General features: G+C 46.9%; 1 protein-coding gene across 5 annotated transcripts in view; it reads right to left on the bottom strand.

Moving 5' to 3' along the window:
• Positions 1–22,489, bottom strand: part of BIRC6 (baculoviral IAP repeat containing 6) — a 3,097,233-nt gene that overhangs the window by 1,332,398 nt on the left and 1,742,346 nt on the right. For all 5 annotated transcript variants that reach the window (XR_011268132.1, XM_069607902.1, XM_069607904.1 and 2 more), the window contains one exon: positions 6,513–6,629. Coding sequence is in view for 4 of the 5 variants with exons in the window: in XM_069607902.1 (XP_069464003.1) it covers positions 6,513–6,629 (117 nt within the window). In the remaining variant the exon portion in view is untranslated. The remainder of the gene's footprint in view (positions 1–6,512; positions 6,630–22,489) is intronic.

Genomic DNA, 22,489 nt, shown 5'->3' with positions numbered 1-22,489 from the left:
TTTTTCGTCGTCGAAAAAGGGGAAGTCGACAAGGCGTGTCTGTAACACTATCCCTATAGTGACGTGCGTTGTACCCACAATCCCTCACGCGTCAAGGTCCCTCAGTTTGTATTTTTCTGCCCTGAGGGAGCCTTCTAGACGTGAGTGAGTACAGAAAAGAGAGAAATATAGAAAAGGATGTCTATGTTCCTTCCATCCGAGCGGGGAGGAAGGGTGGGCGCATGTGAATCTAAGCATATACAACCATCAGAAATGCTTTTACGGTAAGTAATGCATTGTCTTCTGATGTTTGTTAATCTGCTTAGAATCACATGCTGTGCATAGACTAGCGAGCAGTACCCGGAGTTGGCGGTGGGTTATGAGAAGGAACAGTAGAGAAAAGATGTCTTAATACTGCCTGTCCCACCTGGGAGTCAGATCTAGAGTGTGCATCTAGACAGTAGTGTTTTGTAAAGGTGTGCACAGAACTCCAGGTAGCCGCTTTGTAGATGGACTCAAGGGGAACATTTGCAATGAACGCTATGGAAGCCCCAGTGCCTCGAGTGGAATGTGCTCTTGGCTTGAAGGGTTGTCTGTGAGGACATCACTGTCTTTCCTTGTAGGTGTTCCTGAAAGGCTTTCAGTGCTTTGAACACCGCTAGTAGTTCCAGCAGGTTTATATGCTTGGATGCTAAGCTCGGAGTCCACGCTCCGTGAGCAGTCTGATGGGATAGGTGAGCCCCCCCCATCCTGTAAGGGATGGGTCTGTGGTTAGAGTGGCTTCCACTGCGGGTGTGGCAAACGTTTTTCCTAATAACAGGTTTTCTTTTGTCCACCACCGTAGCGAGAGAACCAAGGCCTGCGAGACCACCACTAGATCGTCCCATTGTCCGCTGGCCTGACACCACTGGCTGTAGAGCCACTCTTGCATTGGGCGCAGGCGCGCGTGAGGTACCAAATAAATACATGACGCCATCATCCCTAGCAAGCGCATTGCTTTGCGTACCGTCACCTCTCGACCTGCCACATAATGGGGGATCTGAAACAGCATGTTTTGGACCCTCTCGCTGGAGGGGAAGATAAGGCCGTCCTTTGTTCGAATTAGAGCCCCTAGGAATTGTTTGATTTGGCTGGGGTCTAAGCTGGACTTCTTTTCGTTGATGGAGAAGCCCAGTTGGGACAAAAGGTCTACGGTCTTTTGGGTATTGGAGAAGCATGTTTCGTAAGAATCCCCTGTTATGAGCCAGTCGTCGAGGTAAGGGTATACCGGGATGGATAACCTGCGCAGATGGGCCGCTGCCACTGCCAGTACTTTCGTGAATACCCTTGGTGCAGTTGCTATCCCGAAGGGTAGTACTCTGAACTGGTAGTGTTTGTTCTCTATCTTGAACCTGAGGTATTTTCTGTGCGCTGGCAACATTAAAATATGAAAGTATGCATCTTTCATGTCTAGTGTTGTCATGTAATCCCCCTGTGATAACAGTGGGATTACTTCCTGCAAGGTCACCATACGAAACTTTTGGGGTTTGACAAACTTGTTCGCTGGGCGCAGATCTAATACAGGGCGCATGGTTAAGTCCTTTTTGGGTACAAGGAAGTACACTGAATAAATACCTTCTGTTACCTGAGATAGGGGGACAGCCTCTATACCTTCTTTTTTCAGTAGCTCTTCTACTTCTTGAAGAAGAATGGTGAGGTGTTCCGGTGTCATGAGTCGGTTCCGTGGGGGTCTGTACTTCGGGGAACCGTTGAATTCGATGCAGTATCCGTGGGCTATGGTGGATTATACCCAGCGGTCTGACGATATTCCCTCCCATGGTGAAAGAAGGGTGAAAGACATCAGGGTCTGAGTGCGCTGATGGGGATTGCCAAGGCTGCACTGATGGGGATTGCCAGGGCTGCGAGGTAGCTGCATCTTCTTCAAAAGCTCCTGCACTAGTGTAAGGATCTTCTTCAAACCCCTCTTCCTCATGTTCTTCCTCTCCACCCAAACACTCCTCATCTTCCTGGAGGTATTGCTCCTCTTTAGTGAGGTCATACACGTCTGTAGAAGGGGGAAAACAGCCTAGGAATCTTGACCCAAGGGTCATCCTGGGGCCATTCTCTTGGTCTTTTGGGTGTGGGTGGGTTTTGGTTTCCCAAAAACCTTTCCATTTTCTCCATACAAGAATGGAGTCTTTCAAGGGTCTCATGGGGGATCCCTGAATAGTATAGAGGGGGGAAATCAGTGTTTTCACCTTCAAAACGCTTAGAACGCTCCCACAACGTCGAAGAAAGGTTTCCGTCGCCCTCTGAAAAGCCCTCCGGTAGTTCAGAAGTGCCCTTAGATGAAGGGGGCAGTTCCTGGCTACTCTTGTGCTTTTTCGGCGTTTCCATAGCTTTTTGTGCGGTATTCGACGTTTGTTTCGTTGTCCGCTTACGTTTGTCTTCGGAAACAATTCTCGCCAGGCTCTCGACAACGAGTTTGTCAGTAGAGGGCTCTGGTGTCGACGTTGCCTGCGTTACGCGTTGTTCCTCGACGGCCGCTCTATGGAGCGTTACGTTGGATGATTTTGAGGTAGCGCCCGTGTTTGATGAAAGCCCAATCGCTGGTCGCGGCTGCGTTTGCGGGTGGGGCTTGAGACCCTTACGGTCTGAGGTAGACGCCGGAGTGCCCTGCGTCCCCTTTGGCGCTGATGGATCCTTCGTCTTCGACGAAGAGCCGTGGGTTGTGTGCTTAGGCCTATGGGGTCTATGTGCGTCCTTGTCGCCGGGGGTGTTCATCCCCATAAGCAGGGCGTGAGCCGAGCCCGTCGGGGCCGGGGACGGACGTCGAGGAGCGCGAGCGCTCCTTCTGGGGGTTAATGACTTCCGTAACGGACGTCGAGTTATCACCCTCCTCGTCACTTTCTGTAACAGCGGCGGCAGGTGAGAAAACTGACTTCGACAGAGTAGTCCGCCCACCTCTTAACTTTGCGTTCTTTAAGAGTTCTTGGTTTCAAGAGCTTACAGGCCGCGCAGCTGTCCTCCTTATGATCGAGGGGCAAGCAACGATTACAGAGCTTGTGTTTGTCCTTCCAAGTGTATTTGCCCCTACAGCGTGGGCAAAACTTAAAAGGTGTCCTCTCCATAGCTGAGGTAATAATAACTGGTGATAACAACCCCAATGGAAAGATAGGGGAGAAAGAAAGACATTCTCAAAGAGAAGATAAAAGTTCGAACCCCCACTCTCCCTACTGTATTGTTGGCCGGCGAGGCCAGGCCATGTGTTCGGCAGCGCCGAAGGATCTCCTACGTCGAAAACTTGCTCGGCGGAGAAACAGCTTCACAGCTAACGTCGAGGGGAGGGATCTTTAACAATATAATAAGTATAATTAAGGACCGAGGTCCGTAGTAAGTATTTGCAATGTCTCTCTAGGAGTTCCGCGTAAGGCGACCAGAAGCTGGGTGGAAAAAAACAATCTGAGGGACCTCGACGCGTGAGGGATTGTGGGTACAACGCACGTCACTATAGGGATAGTGTTACAGACACGCCTTGTCGACGTCCCCTTTTTCGACTACGAAAAACAAAATGCAATACTCCGCAGTGACCACTGGATGTCGGACCTATGCACAGCATGTGATTCTAAGCAGATTAACAAACATCAGAAACATATTTATCTATGTACCATTTTTCTAATATTATATGTCCAGTTAACATATTTTCTGTAGCACCAAACCATCCGATCCCTGTCTTTGTAAGATGTCGTGTCCACTAATGACAGAATTCTCCCCTTTTCATCCAGATAACGACCTCTAAACTTTTTCAGATTTTACACAAATGTGCACCAGGGATATGGGTTTCAGATGATAAAGTGTCAGATTTTTAACATGCATACATTTGGAGTAACAACCTTTTTTCCGCTACTATCTCCAAGAACATACCGAGTCCTAACACCTCTTAAAATGTGCACAGAAAATCACAAGAATGATGATGTTATTTATATAATTTTTACAAGGCCGCACTATGAATTATCCATCTTTTTAAAATTATGCTCTGGCTCCAAAGGGGTGTGGTTTTCCAAAGCACATGGTGGAATTTCTGGTTTATCCACTTCCTCCAAGCTCAGCTTGCTCACAGATGCAGTGCCCCTCCCAGTTTCCTTCCAAAAGGAAGCCATTTACGACCCCCCTAATTTAACATTTGCCTGGGCCAAGGACAGGGCTTTGTTTAGTTTCCTGCAGTCCCCAGGTGCTCCTCCCCTGATTCAATCAGAGAGGTGTCATCTCCTTTTGGCAGGGGCAGCAGAATGCAGCCAGGCCTAGGAACACAGCTGCTGATCAAGTTTCAACTCCTGTCGGGGGTAGTTGCCGGGCAGAATTCACTCTCTTAAGCCAGGCTTCAGCTAAATGTCACATTGGTTCCCAGTTTTTCTTCATCCAAATCAAACTTACAATTTTTACACATGCAGCTAGAACGCTGATTCTAAGTTCAAAACTATGACATTTAGCAGTTGCAAATTATGTGACACTCAACAGTAGGTCACTCATTTATTTTAAACTTTTAGATTTTAGTGTCTTTCGGTCCAATTTCACTTCAGCTGCTGACATCCACAGCTCAGCCAGTTTTGTTATAAACATTGTTTTGGGCTCTTTCTCTTTCCAGATTCTGTATGCACACAAGACTACATTCTGCCAAATGTCTGCTGGTGTTCATTGAGATTTCTGAATTGCAATGTTTAAAATAGGCATTTTTAGCTTGCATTTCAGAGAAACAGAGGTGATTTCAAGGCGCTTTTGATCTAACAGGCACTGCTATTTTTCCTTTAGCACCACATTTCACTCATGGCGCTTCTGGCCTATCACGCTCGTACTGATGGGTGGCAGGTCAGGCGACCATTTTGGTGTGCGCAAAACTGCGCGGTTTTCCTGGATTCTGGCGCAATGTGGGCTTTTCCGCCCTCTTGGATTCCCTAAGCCCACAGCACAAATGTTGTAGCCTAATAACTTGAACATGGGCCAAGACACCCAACACCGTTGACAAGAAAAACCTTTTGACCTGTGCCATCAAGCAAGCAACCCCTCACAAAGAAAATATTTCTGTACTATTTCAAAGACTGTTCTCCCTTGTTGCCACTTGTATGCATTTTCACCAGATCACATCCTGCCATTCCACCACTTACATCAACCAGTTTACTGTCCATAGCACATATCATAGACTTAGGCATCCTCTTGAGGGAATGCACCGACTATTGGTGTATAACTATAACTTGCCGAAACAACAATTTTAAGGCGTACTTTTGGATGAGCAATTAAACAGTTGTAATTAGATGCCAACTTATCCGCTGCTTTTGTTGCTAATTGAGGAAGAACCACTTTTTATCTAATATGGAATCCAATTCCCTAAACACAACACCAACACCAATAATACCTACTCCACACCCAAACACTCCACATAATTGAGGTGGTTTTAAATAGTTCACAAAACGTAATAAAATGAGAAACAGGTCTTCAATTAAAATGCCTTCTGATTTGAATACACTTGAGCAAACAATATTTTCGGATTCACGAATAAACCAAATGTGTTTGTCCTCATCAACATTACAGTTTATACACTGGACTTTCAGGTGGAGCTGAAGTGCTACCTATAAGCCAAAACTGTGGCACCGGAGTACAGGTTGGAGGGAGATGGTATAGGCGGAGGAACACACATCTTGTAGGTGTTTGGTTATTTACTCTTAAACATCATCTCTTTGAGCACACTTTATCAAGCAGTAACATCAAGTGTGTGTGCTCAAAATTCCTACCAAAGTTATTTCAAAAGTGTCTTGTAAGAGGTAAAAGCTCAATTTGAGCTGTAAATATATTGCTGGTGTAATTAAAAAAGGTCTTCATCAAGCATGCCTTCAGGGACTTGATTTATAATCAGTATACGTGTGATTAACTAAAGTCTTGTTAAAAGAAAGCATCTGCAAAACCAACAGTTTTGGCCTTCCAATGAGCATTTTCCAGGCACAACTATAATAGGACAGGTGCTCAAGCCATTTTGCAACTGTTAACATTAATGGGCAGTTCGTGCTATTGTGGCAGGGCATGGCATGGCAAATGCATATTCCATACCTAGACAAAAGGCAAAACTGTTAGTATTTACAATGTGGGTTGCTTTTGTATCCAAAGTATATAAGATTGAAATAAACAGACTCCTTGAACAGGTTTATAGCAGTCATTTCTTCAAATAATACCTGTCTCACACAAAACCGAAAATAATAAAAGTTAGAATAGGTTGGTATAGTTTGAGCTAAGTGAGAACACATTATGCAGCATCAAATTATTGGAATCTACAGCAAAGTTGCAAAATGTGTCAACATAGTGCTAAAACATCACAAACTAATTACCATTGCGCCGGCGCACACATTCTTTTCACTGTGCACCAGAGCATTTCATTATACAATTAGTGAATTGAGTCTTATAACTTTCTGAAATTAATGTTTAGATTCTATTAAAAATCGCTTTAACATGACATTCCTTAAAATATTCCGATTCAGTACTAGAGGAAAGCAAAAACCCATATTTACATGTTGGGAATGTATTTGTTAATGCTTGTAAAATGGAATCCGCCTCCAAAGTAGACATCATCTTTAACATCAGTTCTGCCTGCTGTTCAAGTCCAACTTCTAGACGAGCATCCAAAGCTGTGGTAAATGAAAGAGTTTACAAATAAGTATCCATCAAACAAAAAGTTCATTGATAGAAGATATCATGCATATTTCTAATCTACAGTCCCGTAACAAACATGTAGAGGACATTATGTACTGAATGATTGCGGGAGATGAAGAAAGAAAAACAGAAACCAGAAACGTTAGCTCCCAAAATAGAGCATTGTGTGACATATTAGCATATGCCTGAGTGGCGCCAGCTAACCAGGTGTCCATAAAAGCAGGCATTACTAGATGGCAAAGTCCATGTTCTAATCAGGACACACGTGCTTCTCCCACATACCACAGTTTGTTTCTCCAGCTCTGGCATCCGTCCTCCATCCTCACCTGCCAAGCCCCCTCATTCGTCTATCAGACATCTCCTTCAATATCTCCCTTTGCTTCTTGCCTGATCCTCAGCTAGACTGTTAGTCTTCACAATGGACAGAGAAAAAGGGACTTTTTGGGTCCTGGTCCAATCTTTGCATTTTTTTTTTTAAGGGAACGTGGCATGTGCCATTTTCAAAAAGTCGTATTCCCTTAAATAAGTGCATTAGCTCACTGGCTCGAATTTCCACGAGGGCAATAGTTTAGAGGATGGATTTACGTGTGTGTGATAGTCGAGGGTCTTTGTTAAGGCTGGGAATTGTTCATTCTGGGTATGCACTATTGCTCCACAAACTGCAATATGGCTTCATAGGCAACAAACAGACCATCAGATGCAAAAAGTCAACTAGAAAAGCCCAGTGACCCAAGTTCCTCTTTTTTCCTTTGATCAGAGACCAACAAAAGGTAGACACTCCAAAGGTTATCAAGTGTCCATAAAAGGGGTAGGATAACCGAGGTAGGCTCACCTCCCACTGAGGTGGGGTTGCCAAGTGCAATACAGAGGGGTTTTGGACCTGACATGCCAAAGGGAACGGAAGCAGAGGGAACTCCTACTTTTATGCACTTCGCTACCTCAAATCCGGCAGTTAAAACAAAATAACTTTATGGTAAAAAAAGAAAATGTAACCTTTAACAGTTTAAGACAATCCGGCAAGTAAAGCGCTTCTGGCATTGCTTTATGGAGGGCACTTTACTTCAGCATAGTCGGAAAGCCTGAAAACAACGACCTCTGAAGGAATATGGGGTAGGCGGCAGATGGACAGCAAACCTAGGGGATTTAATGGTGTCTTTGGATGTCTTAAACTTCTCCAGAGACACAGCCATCTTTTGACCTAAAAGGTTGCTACCATTCAAGAGTTTAGGCAGGATATCAGGCGCAAAAGCAGCTGTTCCATCCATAAATGTTTGCAGATGACAGTCGATACCCCTGGCTCTCACCAGTTTGCCGAGTACAGGCCCAACTTAAGTATCCGACGGGATGCGCCCACCCATCGCAATCCAGGAAGTGAAATCTTTAATCTGGAGAATGGGGAGATAGTCCACTGTTGCTGATATCGCATTTGATAAACAGTGAGTGTATTTAGCCACGGCGCAGGTGGCGTCCACGGCTCTTAAACCCAGGCTGCCAGACGCAAACAACTTGTGGCCAAATAAATCTAATTTGTTGTTTTCCCCATCTGGGCGTTAAGCAAATATATTTGGGCACATTCAAGCACACTGAAGTGGCCTTAACCACCAACCTCTTGGAAGTGAGGTTTAGGGCATTGTCCCGTGTGGCCTTGCACAAACTTAGCTAACTTGGCCGTGGTGTAGTGTAGCTGGTTTAGAACTTAACTGAATGAGACGCAGCCCCGAGTTCATGGATACGCGTTTGGTCAACTGGCAATATCTCAACCATGTGGCCTCACATAGTTCCACACCCAGGTCCCGTTCCCAGGTTCCTTTAATATTATTGCATGGCTTGGAGTGCGTCTGGACAAGGCTATATAGCGCAGACAGACTTTTCCTGTGTCCTCCCGGTTCCATCATGGCTGCAATACATTCATGTGTGGGTGGTTCTTCTGGGAACGAGGGCAATTTAGCGGCGAAGGCGGATTTCATCCTATGAAACTGGAATCGCTTGAGGTGACCTCCACCCACCGCCCTAACAAATTAGTCTAATTCACAGTACCTCCCTTCCAGGAACATGTCCCGCATTCTGACCTGCTTCTGTGGGTCTCAATTACCGTGGAGTGCCTTATCAAATGTGGGGCTTATGCTCGGGAAGTTCCACAATGGCACCTCCGGGTCATACGGGGTTGTAGGTGCGAGTCTTATATATCATAGACCATGCGCGCGTGGTGGTGCTTACAGGGTCATACTCGCATGTCTTTTCGTTTGGGGTCAAACATTACCGCCCATAGGTCTGAGGGGGATGCCGCATATCTTTCCAGGGGAATATGTGTTGCTGTGTCCTCCGGGTGGAACCAGTGTCTCGCAAAGTGTGCCTGTGACGTTGGGTAATAGAGTTCAAAGTCTGGTGCTGCGATCCCACCTTTTTCAAAGGGTTCTGTCATTTTGGACCATTTCAACCTGGCCGTCTCCCCCCCATACAAATGTAGTGGTTAGCGTGTTGAGTTTGGCAAAGAATGTTTTGCCTGGCCAAATCGTTATGTTGCAGAAAAAGGTATAAGAGTTTGGGTAACACAACCATCTTAAGCAGCGATATTCGCCCATACAGGGCTAAGGGGAGCTTGTTCCAGAATTGTAATTTAACTGTGAGGGATTGTAGGAGTTCGCCATGGTTTTCTGTGAACAATGTACTCCTGTCTCTCAATACCATGATCCCCAGATAACGGATGTGTATAGGTGACCATTTGAATCCATGTGTGTCTGACATGTCTCTAGTTTTCGGCGTGAGCCGGAACAGTTCCGCCTTAGAAATGTTTTGTTAGGCAGAAACCTGTGCAGTTCCCTTAGGGACCACTGCAAAAGATTTAGGACTACAGGTGGTTGGCAGCAAACCCAATTGGTAGCAGTCTGTACCACCCAGATTTACCTGGTAGCTGTGGCTGAGCAGTCAGACTTCTCTCAAGATGAGTTAGGCAGTATATAGAGTATACACAATAGGTACAGAGACACAGTAGCACAAGCAAACACTGACCAGAGCTTTGGTGTAAAAGTATATAATTATATATTTAAAGACACACTTGTAAATTACACTAGCACAAAGAGAGGTAAATAAATTCAACACGCAGTCACAATTATATATATACAACCCTAATTACATATTAGACAAGTCTTATGAGAAACACCACTTATTTTCAGACAGAGGTGAGCGCTTAACCTAAGATGGCACTCTAATAAGTTGTTAAAAAAGGGAGGGAAAAAGTCAGAGTTATGAAAACACACACATTTCAATACTTTTCAAAGAACCACAGCGAGGCAGGTTAGGCAAAGTCTACTGGGGAACAAGGAAGTTCAAATGCCAGGCCCACTCAGAGCAAGCGAAATGTGTCCAGGATCACACATTGGTGTTATGCCCAAAGAGTCTTTTTTAGAAAGTTCGCAAAAGATTCAAATCAAGTCAGGAAAAGTTAGTTAACAGGCCCCAGGCTAGCTCATGTTAGAAAGTCGAGGATTTACTGTCACCCCGAACGATCTGTCGCAAGGGAAGCCAGGCGGGATACATTACCTGAAAGTGGGAAGAACGCTCCAGCAGGGGCAGTTGTTCCTGGCAGCGGGTGCAAGTCGGTGTTTCGTCCAGAGGAATAGGTCGTCTCGACGTGGAGGAAAGCTGAAGGTCGTTGCGCTGCCAGGGAAGAAACCAGCCGCGGAGTTTCCCGGTTACAAGGTACCACCCTGTTCTTCGCGGTAGTGGTGATCTGTGGTATTCCGGTTACCGGGGTGCTTGGCACAGGCAAGGCGGCCACGAGATGGTCCAGGAAGGCGAAAAGACGGGCAAACTGGTTATCTTCACCAGTCAAAGGAAGAAGACTCTCCGGGCTGGAGATCTCTGTCGTCGGGAAAAGTGGTGAGACGGGTCCGCAGGGCTCTACCGGACCTGTGGCGTCGTCATTGCAGGTCGGCTCGGCTTCTCCCTCCTCAGATTCTTTAGGTCCTGTGGCAACATCTGAAGTTCCAGTCCCCAAAGCCCTGCTTTTATGCAGAAAACCCCCATTCATTCAGCCTAGCTGTCACTCAAACATGCTAAGTGGTGAGCCGGGCGGCTCACCATTTGGGCCAATCACACAAGAGTGCGACTTGAGTTGCCGAGGCAACTCAGTCCAGGGTGCCTAAACCCCCTCCCACAGCCCCTGTGGTACCCAGACAGAGTGGCACCACTTTTGGAGGCTTCTGTGGAGATGCCTGCCAAAAAGTGGAACAAAGGGCTCGACTTCGGTTGGAGTCACAGAAGCGAACACAAACGCCATTTTGGAACCAAGTTTCTGCAAAAATTACCAACCGGTGAATTAATATCAATTTAATAAACCGGCGGTATGTTCGAGGCTATATTAAAAAGTGGTAGCCTCGAACAATAGGAATCCCATAGGAATATATTTGCGGTTGAATATAAAAAGTAGTATCCACTGCCACCAGTCAAAACTCAGTCAGGGGGGACGGGACAGTGCCCCCTCGAACAACAGACCCGGGGCAATCGAATTGCCCTGACCAGTACGTCCACAATATGATGGTTTGTACTGGTTCTGTTCACAATTTGAGACTAGTAAAGCCAATGGTGACTTTACATGCCCTGGGCGACAGTAGTCAGTCCCAGGGTATGGAGCCTATGTTTGGGGGTCGCTATGACACCCCTGGGTTATGGCACGGAGGGTGCTGTGTAACCCACATACCAAAAACACATGAAGCCCTATGGGGTAAAGGACCCCATAGCCCATAAAACGCATTCAAAGTCAAAGGAACACCTCAAATCATGTCTAAGAGTGGGAGGAAGAGAGTCTCACTCTTAGCAGGAGAAAAAAATAGACCCCAAAAATCCAGCAAAGCTGCTGGGGGACTCACTAGGTTTGGGAAATTAGCCTTTACAGAGAATTCTCCCTAACATTGATCCTGTACCCCGAGTTTTCAGGGAACTTCTCAACCTCAGCCATGATTGGCGCTAGGTTTACCTCCGGGTTCCTGATATATAGTAGGGTGTCATCTGCATATAGGGAGATGTGTGGCTTCCCAGTCATAAGACGACCTCTACGTGCATGCTTTTATCTGACATATTCGGCCATGGGCTCTACTGTAAGTGCAAATAGAATTGGGGAGAAGGGGCAGCCCTGTCTAGTGCCTCTACCCAGGAGAAACAAGGATGACATGGTTTGATTAGATAGTATTTTCGCTCCCGGACATGTGTATAGTAGCCGAACACAGTTCACAAAGTATCGTCCCAATCCAAATCTCTCAAGGACTAGAAATAGATAGACCCAGGAGACCGAGTCGAAAGCTTTCTCAGCATCTAGGGACGCCACCACCGCATCCGCCGATGGATCTATCTGTGCCATCACTCCAAAGAGTCTGTGCAGATTAAGAGCAGTGGACCTTGTTGGTATAAAGCCAGCCTGGTCGGGATGTACCAGTATGGGCATATAGGGCAGTAGCCTGGTAGACGGGATTTTTGCGAATATCTTCAAATCAGTATTAATAAGTGAGAGGGGTCTATTCGAACCCATGTCCTGAGGGGGTCTCCGGGGTTTAAGGAGAACACTTATCACTGCCTCTCGCATAGTGTCTGGCAGTACGCCACGCTCCATTGCCCCTTCCCGAACTTTCAGTAAGACGGGGGCTAGAATGTCATGGAATTCTTTGTATATTTCGGCACCTAGACCGTCAGTTCCGGGGGCTTTACCCAAGGTTAATGCTTTCATTGCCTCTGTAATTTCCTCAAGTGATATGGGGGTATCTAATAGCATGCGTGTTTCTGGGGTCAGGGTTGGGAGATCAATTACGTGTAGGTACTCCGTTATTTCATCTTTGGTTTTGGTGTCCCTATTGGAATATAGTGTTTTGTAGAACGCGGCAAACATATCATTAATTTCTTGTTCACCATTTACTTTGTCGCCACTAGGCGTCTGGATGGCCGCTATAGGGGGGTGGCCCTGCTCGGCCTTGAGCATCTGGGCTAGGAATCTCCCGGCTTTATTGCTTTCCCCGTATCTACGAGCTCAGACCGGGGTAGCCATGTATTGTACCTCCCTTGCAGTCAGTTTATTAAATTCTGCCAATGTTGTGTGAATGTCCAAAAGGGCTTCTTTACTATGTGTGCAGGTGTATTCAAACTCCAGGAGCTCAAGTTTGGCTTCCATGGTGTCCAATTCCTGTCCAACTGCTTTCAATAGTCCTGTAGTCTTAGCCATGATTGCACCTCGAACCCACACTTTAAATGTTTCCCATAATGTGGTGCACTGGTCCACCGACCCCTCATTAAGCTGAAAAAAATCCTCTATTTCAATGCGTAATGATTCGCAAACGTTCGGGTCTCTAAGTAAGACAGGGGGCATTCTCCAGCGTCTGGCCCTCGGGGTAGCTTCGCTGACACCCAAAGTGATTGACACAGGGGAGTGATCCAAGAGGGTGCGGGGGTACATTTCGCAGTGCCGGACCATGTTTGTGAGTGTTGAACTGATAAGCCAGTAATCTATTCGGGATTCAGAGTCATGCACTGATTAATTTAAAGTGAAACGCTGTTCTTGGGGATGCAATTCTCGCCAGATGTCTACTATAGTCATTTGTTGCATTATTTGTTGTATAGCTAGTGCGGTTTTCGTTAAGGTTCTGTGTGAGGTTGTGGAACTGTCGAGGGTTGTGTCAAGGATGGTATTAAAATCTCCCCCAAAATCACCGTCGTGTCTTCAGCTTCCATTAACATATTATGTATAGCGTTGTAGAATTCAGGGTCTTCTATTTTGGGGCCATACGTGTTGACTATAACCATAATCCGTCCCGCCAACTCTCCCCAGACTAAAACATATCTTACTTGTACATCAGTTTTAGCATCATGGATATGGAAGCCCAGTTTCGGATGTATTAGGTTAAGGACTCCTCTAGTTTGGGATGAGTATTCAGTATAGTATCGCAATGCTCCCCATCTTAGAAGGAAATTGGCACAGACCTGCCCCAGTGCATGCGTCTCTTGCAGTAGTATGATCTGGGGATTATGTCTGGTTATGTACGTTGCGGTTTTTCTGCCCTTAATCGGGTTGTTTAGGCCAAGAATGTTCCATGAAAGGAGTTTAACGGTTATACCTTTGTCACCCAGTACCATCGTTTTCTTTTAATATCAATGTGTGAAGTGATTCGCTTGTGCCATTAACTTTAACAGCTGTACCTGATGCAACCTGTCTCTGCATTTTGAAACCATTGCGAACCGTGGCAAAACTTTGTGCCCTTCCCCCACCCCTGCCCGCACCATCAACCCCAACCGATTATGTAACCCTTCCCCCATAACCTGTGGAACTTTCCTGAGGGTCGCTAGTTGCAGTCGCAAGGCCTCCATCGGTAGAGGCTCACGATCCCATCCTTTTCAAACAATATCAATTGGAGCCATTGTTCTCGAAAGGATAGTCTTCACGGCTCTAGTAAGGATGTCTCTGTCAATCTATTTCAGTCAGCCGAGTCCGGGTCTTTATCTCTCAGTCGCGGTGGCCTGTTCTGATCTCGTGCATGATCTTTGGGAGGAATGGGGATGGACGCCTCTATGTACGATATGGCTTCCGCAGGGTTCTCAAAGAAATGCAACCTGCCTCCATGTTGAATCCGTAGCTTTGCCGGGAATATGAGCGCGTATGGGACATGGCGCAATCTCAGAAGCCTTTTGGCCTGTTCGTAGGATCTGTGTTGCATGTGGACGTTGCTCAATATGTATGGACTCTGCTGCCCTCATATTGTAGGGTGCCTTTTTCTCTGGAAATCTTTAGGACCATGTACCTGTCCCTGTAATTGAGGAGGCGAACAATGATCGTGCACGGTGGCACGCAGGCTTGGGCGGTGGCGCTAGGGTACGATGAGCCCTATCAACGAGGAAGTGGTCAGTGAAGGATTCTGCGCCTAGAAGAGTTTTCCAAAGGACCTCTACTTGTCGCTCCATCAGGCCCCTGCAGAAGGATTCTGGAATGCCGACAATACGGATATTGTTTCTTCTAGATCTCGATTCAAGGTCTTCACATTTTGCTCGAGTCTTACGCAGTTCTCATTTCAACTGCGCTATGTCTCGGCCATGTTGTATTATCGCATCTTCATTTGTGCTGATCCTGTTCTCGGTTTCTGTAATGCAAGAGCTTTCCTTGTCCACTCTAGCCTTAAGAGAGCTGACAGTGGAAACCATATCGTCCAACTTGACATTCACTGCTAGGAAGCCGTTCTGAACCATAGTCATTAAGCGATCTTCTCTGGCGTCGTGCACTGTCCCGGCAGGATTGTCATCCCCATGGATGTGGTGGCCGGCGTCCCTTGGGGTTGGGATCTGGCAAAGGAGTCCATTGGGCCAGTTTTCTTCCCACCTGTGCTTTTCTTCTCGTTGCGGCCCATGAGTCGCCTATGTAGAGCAAGGGTTGATGAAGTGGGTTGGGCATGTCACCTACACTGATATAATATAGTCTGTAAGGACTTGTGTAGCTGGCTATATTGTGCAACCCGTTGGGTACCAACACATCAAATCTTATAACCTATTGATGTCGTTGCTGCACAGATCCTGGGGTATTCTGCAGCTAGGCCATGTTCCTCCGGGTCCTGCCCGGCAGTGTATATCGGGTTCTTATCGGCGGTTCGAAAGGGTGGTGTGCTTCTTTTCTCTGGGGGATCAAGGCCTTGCTCGGTGGCAATCCGGATAGCAGCGTGATTTGCCCGGTGTCTCTGTAGACCGCTATATCAGGCAGTACAAACGTAGGGCCTTCAAACGCTGTATCCGCAGTGAGACTTTCAGCGTAAGAACTGGGCCATAGAGAGTGTAGCTCCAGCCCTTGGTACCTTGCTTATCAGCTAATCTGTGGATCCTGATGCTCAGGACAAGATGCCTCAGGTCCAGTGCCTTGGCTGTGTGGCAGCTCACAGAGTATTAAATTGGAGTGAGGCTGAACACAGGCCGCTGCATATAATGGATCGGATCTTGTGTAACGTTTGGCGGCAGCGCGCCTGCACTTTTGGTCTCGTATGTCCTAAGAATAGACTTTCACCAGTGTCACCACCAGCCTGCCTCCACACAACCACCCAGCGGCCCACTGGTGTTATATCACGTGACCTCCAGCACCCGTACACAGCGCCCTGGTCCTCGCGACACCGGATGCCCGTTTCCTTGATGTGATCGGGACGTGGCGCAATCAGGCCGATGGTGTCGGGGGGCCCCTGGCTATGGAACATGTTTGTCCTCCGGCAGAGTAGTCTGGATTGCAGGATTAATAGAATCTTGTATGCCCCCCCCCAGCGGCAAATAGAGGGGCAGCACCCTCAGGTATCCACCTCAAGGGATTGCAGGCATAGTGTAGTTCCCGGTCCACTTCGCGGGTGTATTGTGTCCTCCCACGTTTATCACGGTCTCTGAATGGCAGCTAATATATAGAGGATATTATTCCACTTCACTCAGTTACACGCCCTATGAGCTCCTCTATGTCGCTGGATCCGCACACTTTCACATCCCTAACCTGCTTTCGCAGCGCCGGCCAGAGGCCCGTTCGGCAGCAGACCCGCAGCCGGAGCCAGCTGGGGTCCCGCGTGGGAGATGGTGCACCAACCCAGCCGCTGTTCGGGGGGTGGGCAGGCACCGCAGTCGATCCTCCACCTGCCCGGGAGCCTGGCACCAGTCCACACGGTCCGCCTTCAGGCCCGCAACGCAGGGATTGGTGCTCCTCCCCCACACGGCCCTGTGATGTTGGTGGAGCCTCGGTCCGACGCGGAATTCTCCTGGAGCTCAGGGGCAGCTCGCGGTCCGCTGGGCGAGCCGTCAGTTTCAAACGAGCTGCGAACTCCTCAGAGCTTCCGCAGTTTTAGACAGGATTTGCACACAAAGTGCAGCACGAATATGGGCATCAGTTGGTAAAGTCATTTCTTCTCTTCATGGCTCCAGACAGGATTAATTCGTATATAGGATGTTCGTGGGATTGGAGCACTCCGATCAGGCAGCCATCTTAGTTGCGCGCAACAGCACCCCCCCCACCCCCCCAAGTTCTTACGGTTTGGATAGCTACTCCCACCAAGTACTCATCTTTTGATATGTACTCGCTGGTGCAGTTGGCATTAGAAATATTTTTCACCCAGCAAAGGGTGTTGTGCACCAAGGTGTTGGCCTCATCTGATGGTCAATTTCTCGACTCAAAATGATCATTTTCTCTCCCCCCCCCAAAAAAAGAGTTTTCTGCGACGCATGTCATTTTTCGAAAGCTTTGGCGGTTCAAGTGCTGCAGGCACTGCACTTCAAATATGTTTATCATCACTCACCATACTATATGTGTATAATGTTTAGGGAACAGAGCATAAGGTCTGAGAGTGTGGTTCCTATCAATCGATAAAGGTGGTAACGACTGACAATGCTGTTGGAGGGTGGTCCTCCTAAATCAAATGAGAACCAATCCAGAATTCAATCTTCGGAGGAGAGGAGGGCATAAGAACTTAACATGCCTGGAAAAAAAAAATCCGAAAAAAAGGGAACATAGTCGGGAAACTCATTAAAAACACAGCATGAGAGCTCACTCCAGGTGCAGATCATCCGCTTCTACCCACAAGAAGTGGAAACGCCAATCAAGACGAGAGCAATGAAGACTCCGACTCCAAGACAGGTAACATGTTCGATTCAGATTTCTTCCACTGGGCACATTTCAGTGTTCTCATCCTCAAGATATTTTCGAAGGCTTTGTTGGTTGCAACCTGGACTGAGACAGACGGTCCTAACGCACATGCGCGTGCCTGCGTACCGAAGAGTAGCAGCACCTGTATGCCTCAGGGCTCGGAACCCGTCCCAAAAAATAAACCGGCGCACAAGCCAATGACATCCAAAGTTAAAATCATGGTGATGGAATCTTCTGCGCCAATCGAGGAGGACAGAGCAGGGTCGTTTTTCTGCTGCTTCCTTCAGATTTGGGCCATTATGCTCAGATCTCTAAGAGCAGATATTTTCATATCCAACAAATAATCTACGATGAGGAAGGTGAATGGATTTCATTTGCTCTTGAACCACAGGGTCCAGCACACAATCATGGCAAAACAGATGTGGGTCCTGTCAGGGTACAGAAGTAATAGCCTGACACAATGGTGGCATCGTGATTTGCAAAGACTTATATTCAGGCACAAATGAAGAGGAGCCCTATCTCTCCACAACCCCAAGAGGGGTTCCCTGCCTTTAATAAGGAACTAAAGTGCAAGTCAGAATGTCCAAGTAAACAAAAAAAGATTTTAAAACAGTGCGTCAAAATACCCATTTCTATCCCTCACACTTACAACTAATACGAAAAGGGTAGTGGATCTTCCTGGTCCAAAAGAATGACTCCCTTCTGGACAATGAGCCACAGCTCCAATCGTAGAGGGAATTTCGTTTGTGAGAAGGACTACTTTCTCCTGGTCTCAGTTCCTTTCTGAGAAAACAAAGTTCCAGATTTTGGTGCTGTAAGTTTTCATTCCAATGCAAAAGAAAAATATCCAACTCAAATATCGTTCCTTATTGACCATAGTTGGGCTTCACTATTGGTTTCTTGGAGAATGGCTCTTTTCTCCGGGTATTTGGTACTCAATGCTCCAACGGTGGCAGAGTAATGACTCCCTTCCCTGGACGCCTTCCGGTTGGTTTCATGACAGTCTTTGGTTAAGACACCAGGAGGTATTGTTGCCCTCTGAGGGCTCTTGGCTTTACAGTTCACAAGGGCTGGGTGGAATCACTTCCTTCCCCAAGGTCCTTCTTAGACTTTCCTGGCTTGCTTTGCACTTCAAATGTTCACATTTCACATGAGCTCCCAGACCTGTGTGTTCTTCTCAACTTGGTGCAGTAGACCTGGTTCACTATCCGGCCAGGTACTAGGACTATGAAGATGGCTCCAGTTACTCTTCATATAAGGGTATGGTTACCAGACCAATTGGTTTCTCTCCTCTTGATATCACAATTACATTTCGCTAAGGGTCTTAGCTCGTCGCAGTGGGATTTGCGTATCCCCCAGGTATTGTGGCTCCAGCATTTGCCAGTGTCCTCTAGTACCCCTTTCAACCGCTCCGGTAGCCCTCATACTTTTAGGGTCTCAACTGCCTCGGCCTGGTCGGTCTCTGGGTTCTCGGCCCTCTGTTTCAGGCTTCTCCACTCATCCGGGATGCTGCAGCGTCTCTGTCAAACTTGCACACTTGCGTAGCCATTCAGCTTGGCTTGACTGGACGCTCGCTGTTCTGCTTCGCTGAATGTTCCTTCCACGTCGGAACAGGTAAGAACCTCTCCGCCTGCTGGTAAGCTTTCCTGCAGCTGCTTCAGTTCTCCACCAATTCCGAGCCATCGCCACGCTTCTCCTTCCTAGTTTCCGTCTTCAGCTTTAAATGAGTCTTGTCAAATTAGCTTTCGAGAACATCTAGACTGTTATTTCAGATTCTCAAGAGTGTTCTATGTTTCCTCACTGCTTCTTCATCCCCAGTACTGACCTTTAGGGGCTCCAGTGAGTCAATTGGACTCTCCATCTCAGCACCTCTAGGATACATACGCCTTCGGGGAGACCACACTCTTCCTCGGCCCAGTACTTCCTATATTAGTGGGGTAAAAAACATAGGAACACTAGGGAAAGTGTTGGTGAAAGGGGGTAAGGATGGTGTGTTAAGGTTAGGTAGGCTGTGGGGAAACCATGTTCTCCCCAGGTCGTCAATAATCCCAGAGGGCGCTTCCCTCCCCATGAGATCCACCCGTTGAGTAACACCCTGAGGACGACTATCTGGTAGCAGCCTCACCTCCCTGGCCTGAAGGGAAAAGGCTCCTAGGGGAGAAGTGACGACATCCTGGGATTTGTAACAGTCCTCATGATCCAATGGGTGAGGCTATTTAAGCTGCAATTTCTTTCAAATGTGACATTTCTTCTCTACCCGAGGAAGTGGTCAAGACCATGAAAGCTTGTAAATAAAAGACATAGCTAGCCTAATTAAGGTATCAACTAGTTTCTTTTTTCAATCAACATTTTATTACACCCTGGGCTAACATTGTACAAGCAAACGACCCAAATGAATATACACAGAGTTGGTAATTTTAAAGTGAGATTACCTACACGTTGCACTACAAAACAGTAAAAGCAGTTCAATCAAGCAGTGGAGAAAACTGTAGCAAGTAAATTGAAAAAGAACAGTGATTCAAAACATATTATACAATATGCCTTATAATTTATAAGGTAGGCATCTAACTTCAGCAGTCCTTCCATAATGGATAATTAGGCCCAGGATCTCAGTCAAATAACATGTAAATACCTAAAAGGGAAGTAGTTCACAAAGCACAAGCTTTGGCATGGTTAACACATTGATAAAAGCATTTTGAATTTTTTTTGGGAACAGCAGACTAATGTATGTGTACACTTTCAATCCCACTAGGCTAGATACGACTTTGAAGGGCATATAGGGGTGGGGGAGGAAGAGGATCCCAGGCTTGAACTTCACTGATCAGAGCCAAGTAAGATGCATGTTTAGGGATCTGCTTTGTATCCATGAAATACCTATGGTGGGAACAGCGAACCAACAGTGGTAAGTATACTCATCGTTTACTCTGAGTGACCACCCCTGGGATTCTTAGACAGGTTAGGAACACTTCTATCAATGGTCCCATCAGTGGAGCTACAGAAGTCACAGATACAGTGGCGAAACCTGGTGTTGGGTTTGAGTCCGGCTGTGCAGTGGTTTGGATATCCAGTTCGGGGACTGCTCTGAAAGCCTTGCAATTCGAAATGTCAGACACCTCAAGACAAGAAGAATCCCACGAGAAAAGACCCACAGTTCACGAAAGGTGAATAGCATCAGCACAAAAAAAACAAAAAAAGGTCAGCAGCCTCGGAGCATGGCAGTGGCAAAGAACATGCTTCCAAAAGCCCCCTCTTCATCCAGAAGAGCAGAATGCAGTGATGATCTTCGGCCACAAGTCGAGGAGCTACAGAGTCCTGAGCTCCAGTTCGGCGCAGCAACCCTGGCAGCACAGAAAGGCCTCGTCAGAGGATGGGCAGCCAATAGGATGGTACGGAGACATTTTTGCAGTTCACTGTCGGCAGGCTTCAGGTATAGGGTGCATGACTGGTTGAGACAAGGCGTGCAAGGGAAGAAGGCACTGATTAATGTCTTCTCTGGTCGTAGAAAGGACAACATGGCATTATCAGAAGATTAGTTGGGTGATGCTGGTTTTTTGAAGCAGCAGTCTTCGGGTCTTCAGTGCAGGATCCTCCTCTTCAGATTATTCGCACCATTGGTCAACATTCTAAGCGTCTGTAGAACTTCCTCTTATTCAAAATCTGGGCTGAAGGATCTTCACCATTTAAACAGAAAATGGCTGTCCAATCATGGACAGCAAGTGATCTCACATCTGCTCAGTAAGAGACATTCCCTGGCTGAGAGGTTGACTGGAACCAGACAGTCCAGACCAAACACACCCCCCACACCCCTACACACAGAACTATGATGTGCCATCACTGAAAGATTTAAGTCTTCCGTCGTAGATGGTATGAAGGGGCTCACCCGGTTTATTTGTGGCAAAGTTTATAATTTTCAGCACAGCGGTTCTATAATTTTAAAGAACAGAAGGTTTCCATCTGGAGTGTGTGTCAGTGAACACCAAGGGCATTTGAGTCGCTGTGTTCTGCACTGGCACATTTATATCCTAATCTTGTCTGATGAGTGTTTACAGCCGATCAGAAGTGTTCCAGAACCCAGTCAATTCCAGGAAATTCTCTAAAAGGGATACAAGTTCCCGTTGACAAGGGCTTGACTGGTAAGTTGCATTGTAGCAAAATAGGAGTTGGTTTTGAAATTTGGGCTAAGGTGGAATTTGCAAGAATTCTTCCATTTATGTACTAAGTGTGCATGGTTTATGGTGCCACTGTTGCCGATGATAGAGTTCGCCCTAATGATAGTGATTGTCCCTCCGGTGTAAACAGTGGTCAATGAAGGTACTGATGGATGTTTTTGGATTAATCAGTGCGCAGGACAATGGCTTATCTTCTTGGGAGACTGCATGGCTATAGACTAGGTTCTCCTCAATGGAGTTGCCCTCATTACACATTTCTCAGATAGGTGATCATGGGAGAAGGTTTAAAATACTTACATGTAACTATTGATCTCCAGCATGGGTCTGGCATGAATTCACATGCACATTGATATTCACAGTCAGGCTGGGAATCCACAGTCAAATTAAAAACTGTTTCACTTTAAAACTATTTCTCATCGAAATCAATTACTGTCCTCTGGGTCATACTGCCCCATCCAATGACGGTCCTCCCCCTAAGCTCCACCCCTGGTGGCCATCTTCAGATTTGGTAAGCACGTAAAGTGGCATTATGAACCAAGAAGAGCCATAGAGGGGAAGGAGGGATGGTCCACATGCAAATCCATACCAGACCAATGCTGGAGAACAATAGTTACAGTTAAGTAACTTAAACCTACTCCAACATGGGGACTAGCATGGATTCACATGCTCATGAATAACGATTACACAGTAGTACATCTACACAATCTCGGGAGGTGGCAAGGCTCAACTGAAGCAATAAACACTTGCCTCTGGAACAGACTCACCTCAAACAAACAGGTTGCATAGCACAACTTGGCTGAATCGGGACTCTTCCCTGGAATCCCTGTCCACGCAGTAGAAAGTCGTGAAGGTGTGCGTGGACCTCCACGTAGCAGCCCAACAGATGTCGAGCAGGGGCCCACCAGAGAGAAACGCTGTTGTTGCTGTGATGCTCTCGTGGAGTTGGCTCTCTGCCGGCGTGCAGCGGCTTGCTAGCCAATCGATGACGGTGCATGATGCGGCGGAGAGCCACCTGGAGATGGAAGCGTTCAATAAGGCT

This window comes from Ambystoma mexicanum, chromosome 4q (genome assembly GCF_040938575.1).
Source record: "Ambystoma mexicanum isolate Mex_15411 chromosome 4q, UKY_AmexF1_1, whole genome shotgun sequence".
Lineage (NCBI taxonomy): Eukaryota > Metazoa > Chordata > Amphibia > Caudata > Ambystomatidae > Ambystoma > Ambystoma mexicanum.
The sequence above is the reverse complement of the archived record's forward strand: the minus strand, read 5'-3'. Positions and strand labels throughout refer to the sequence as shown.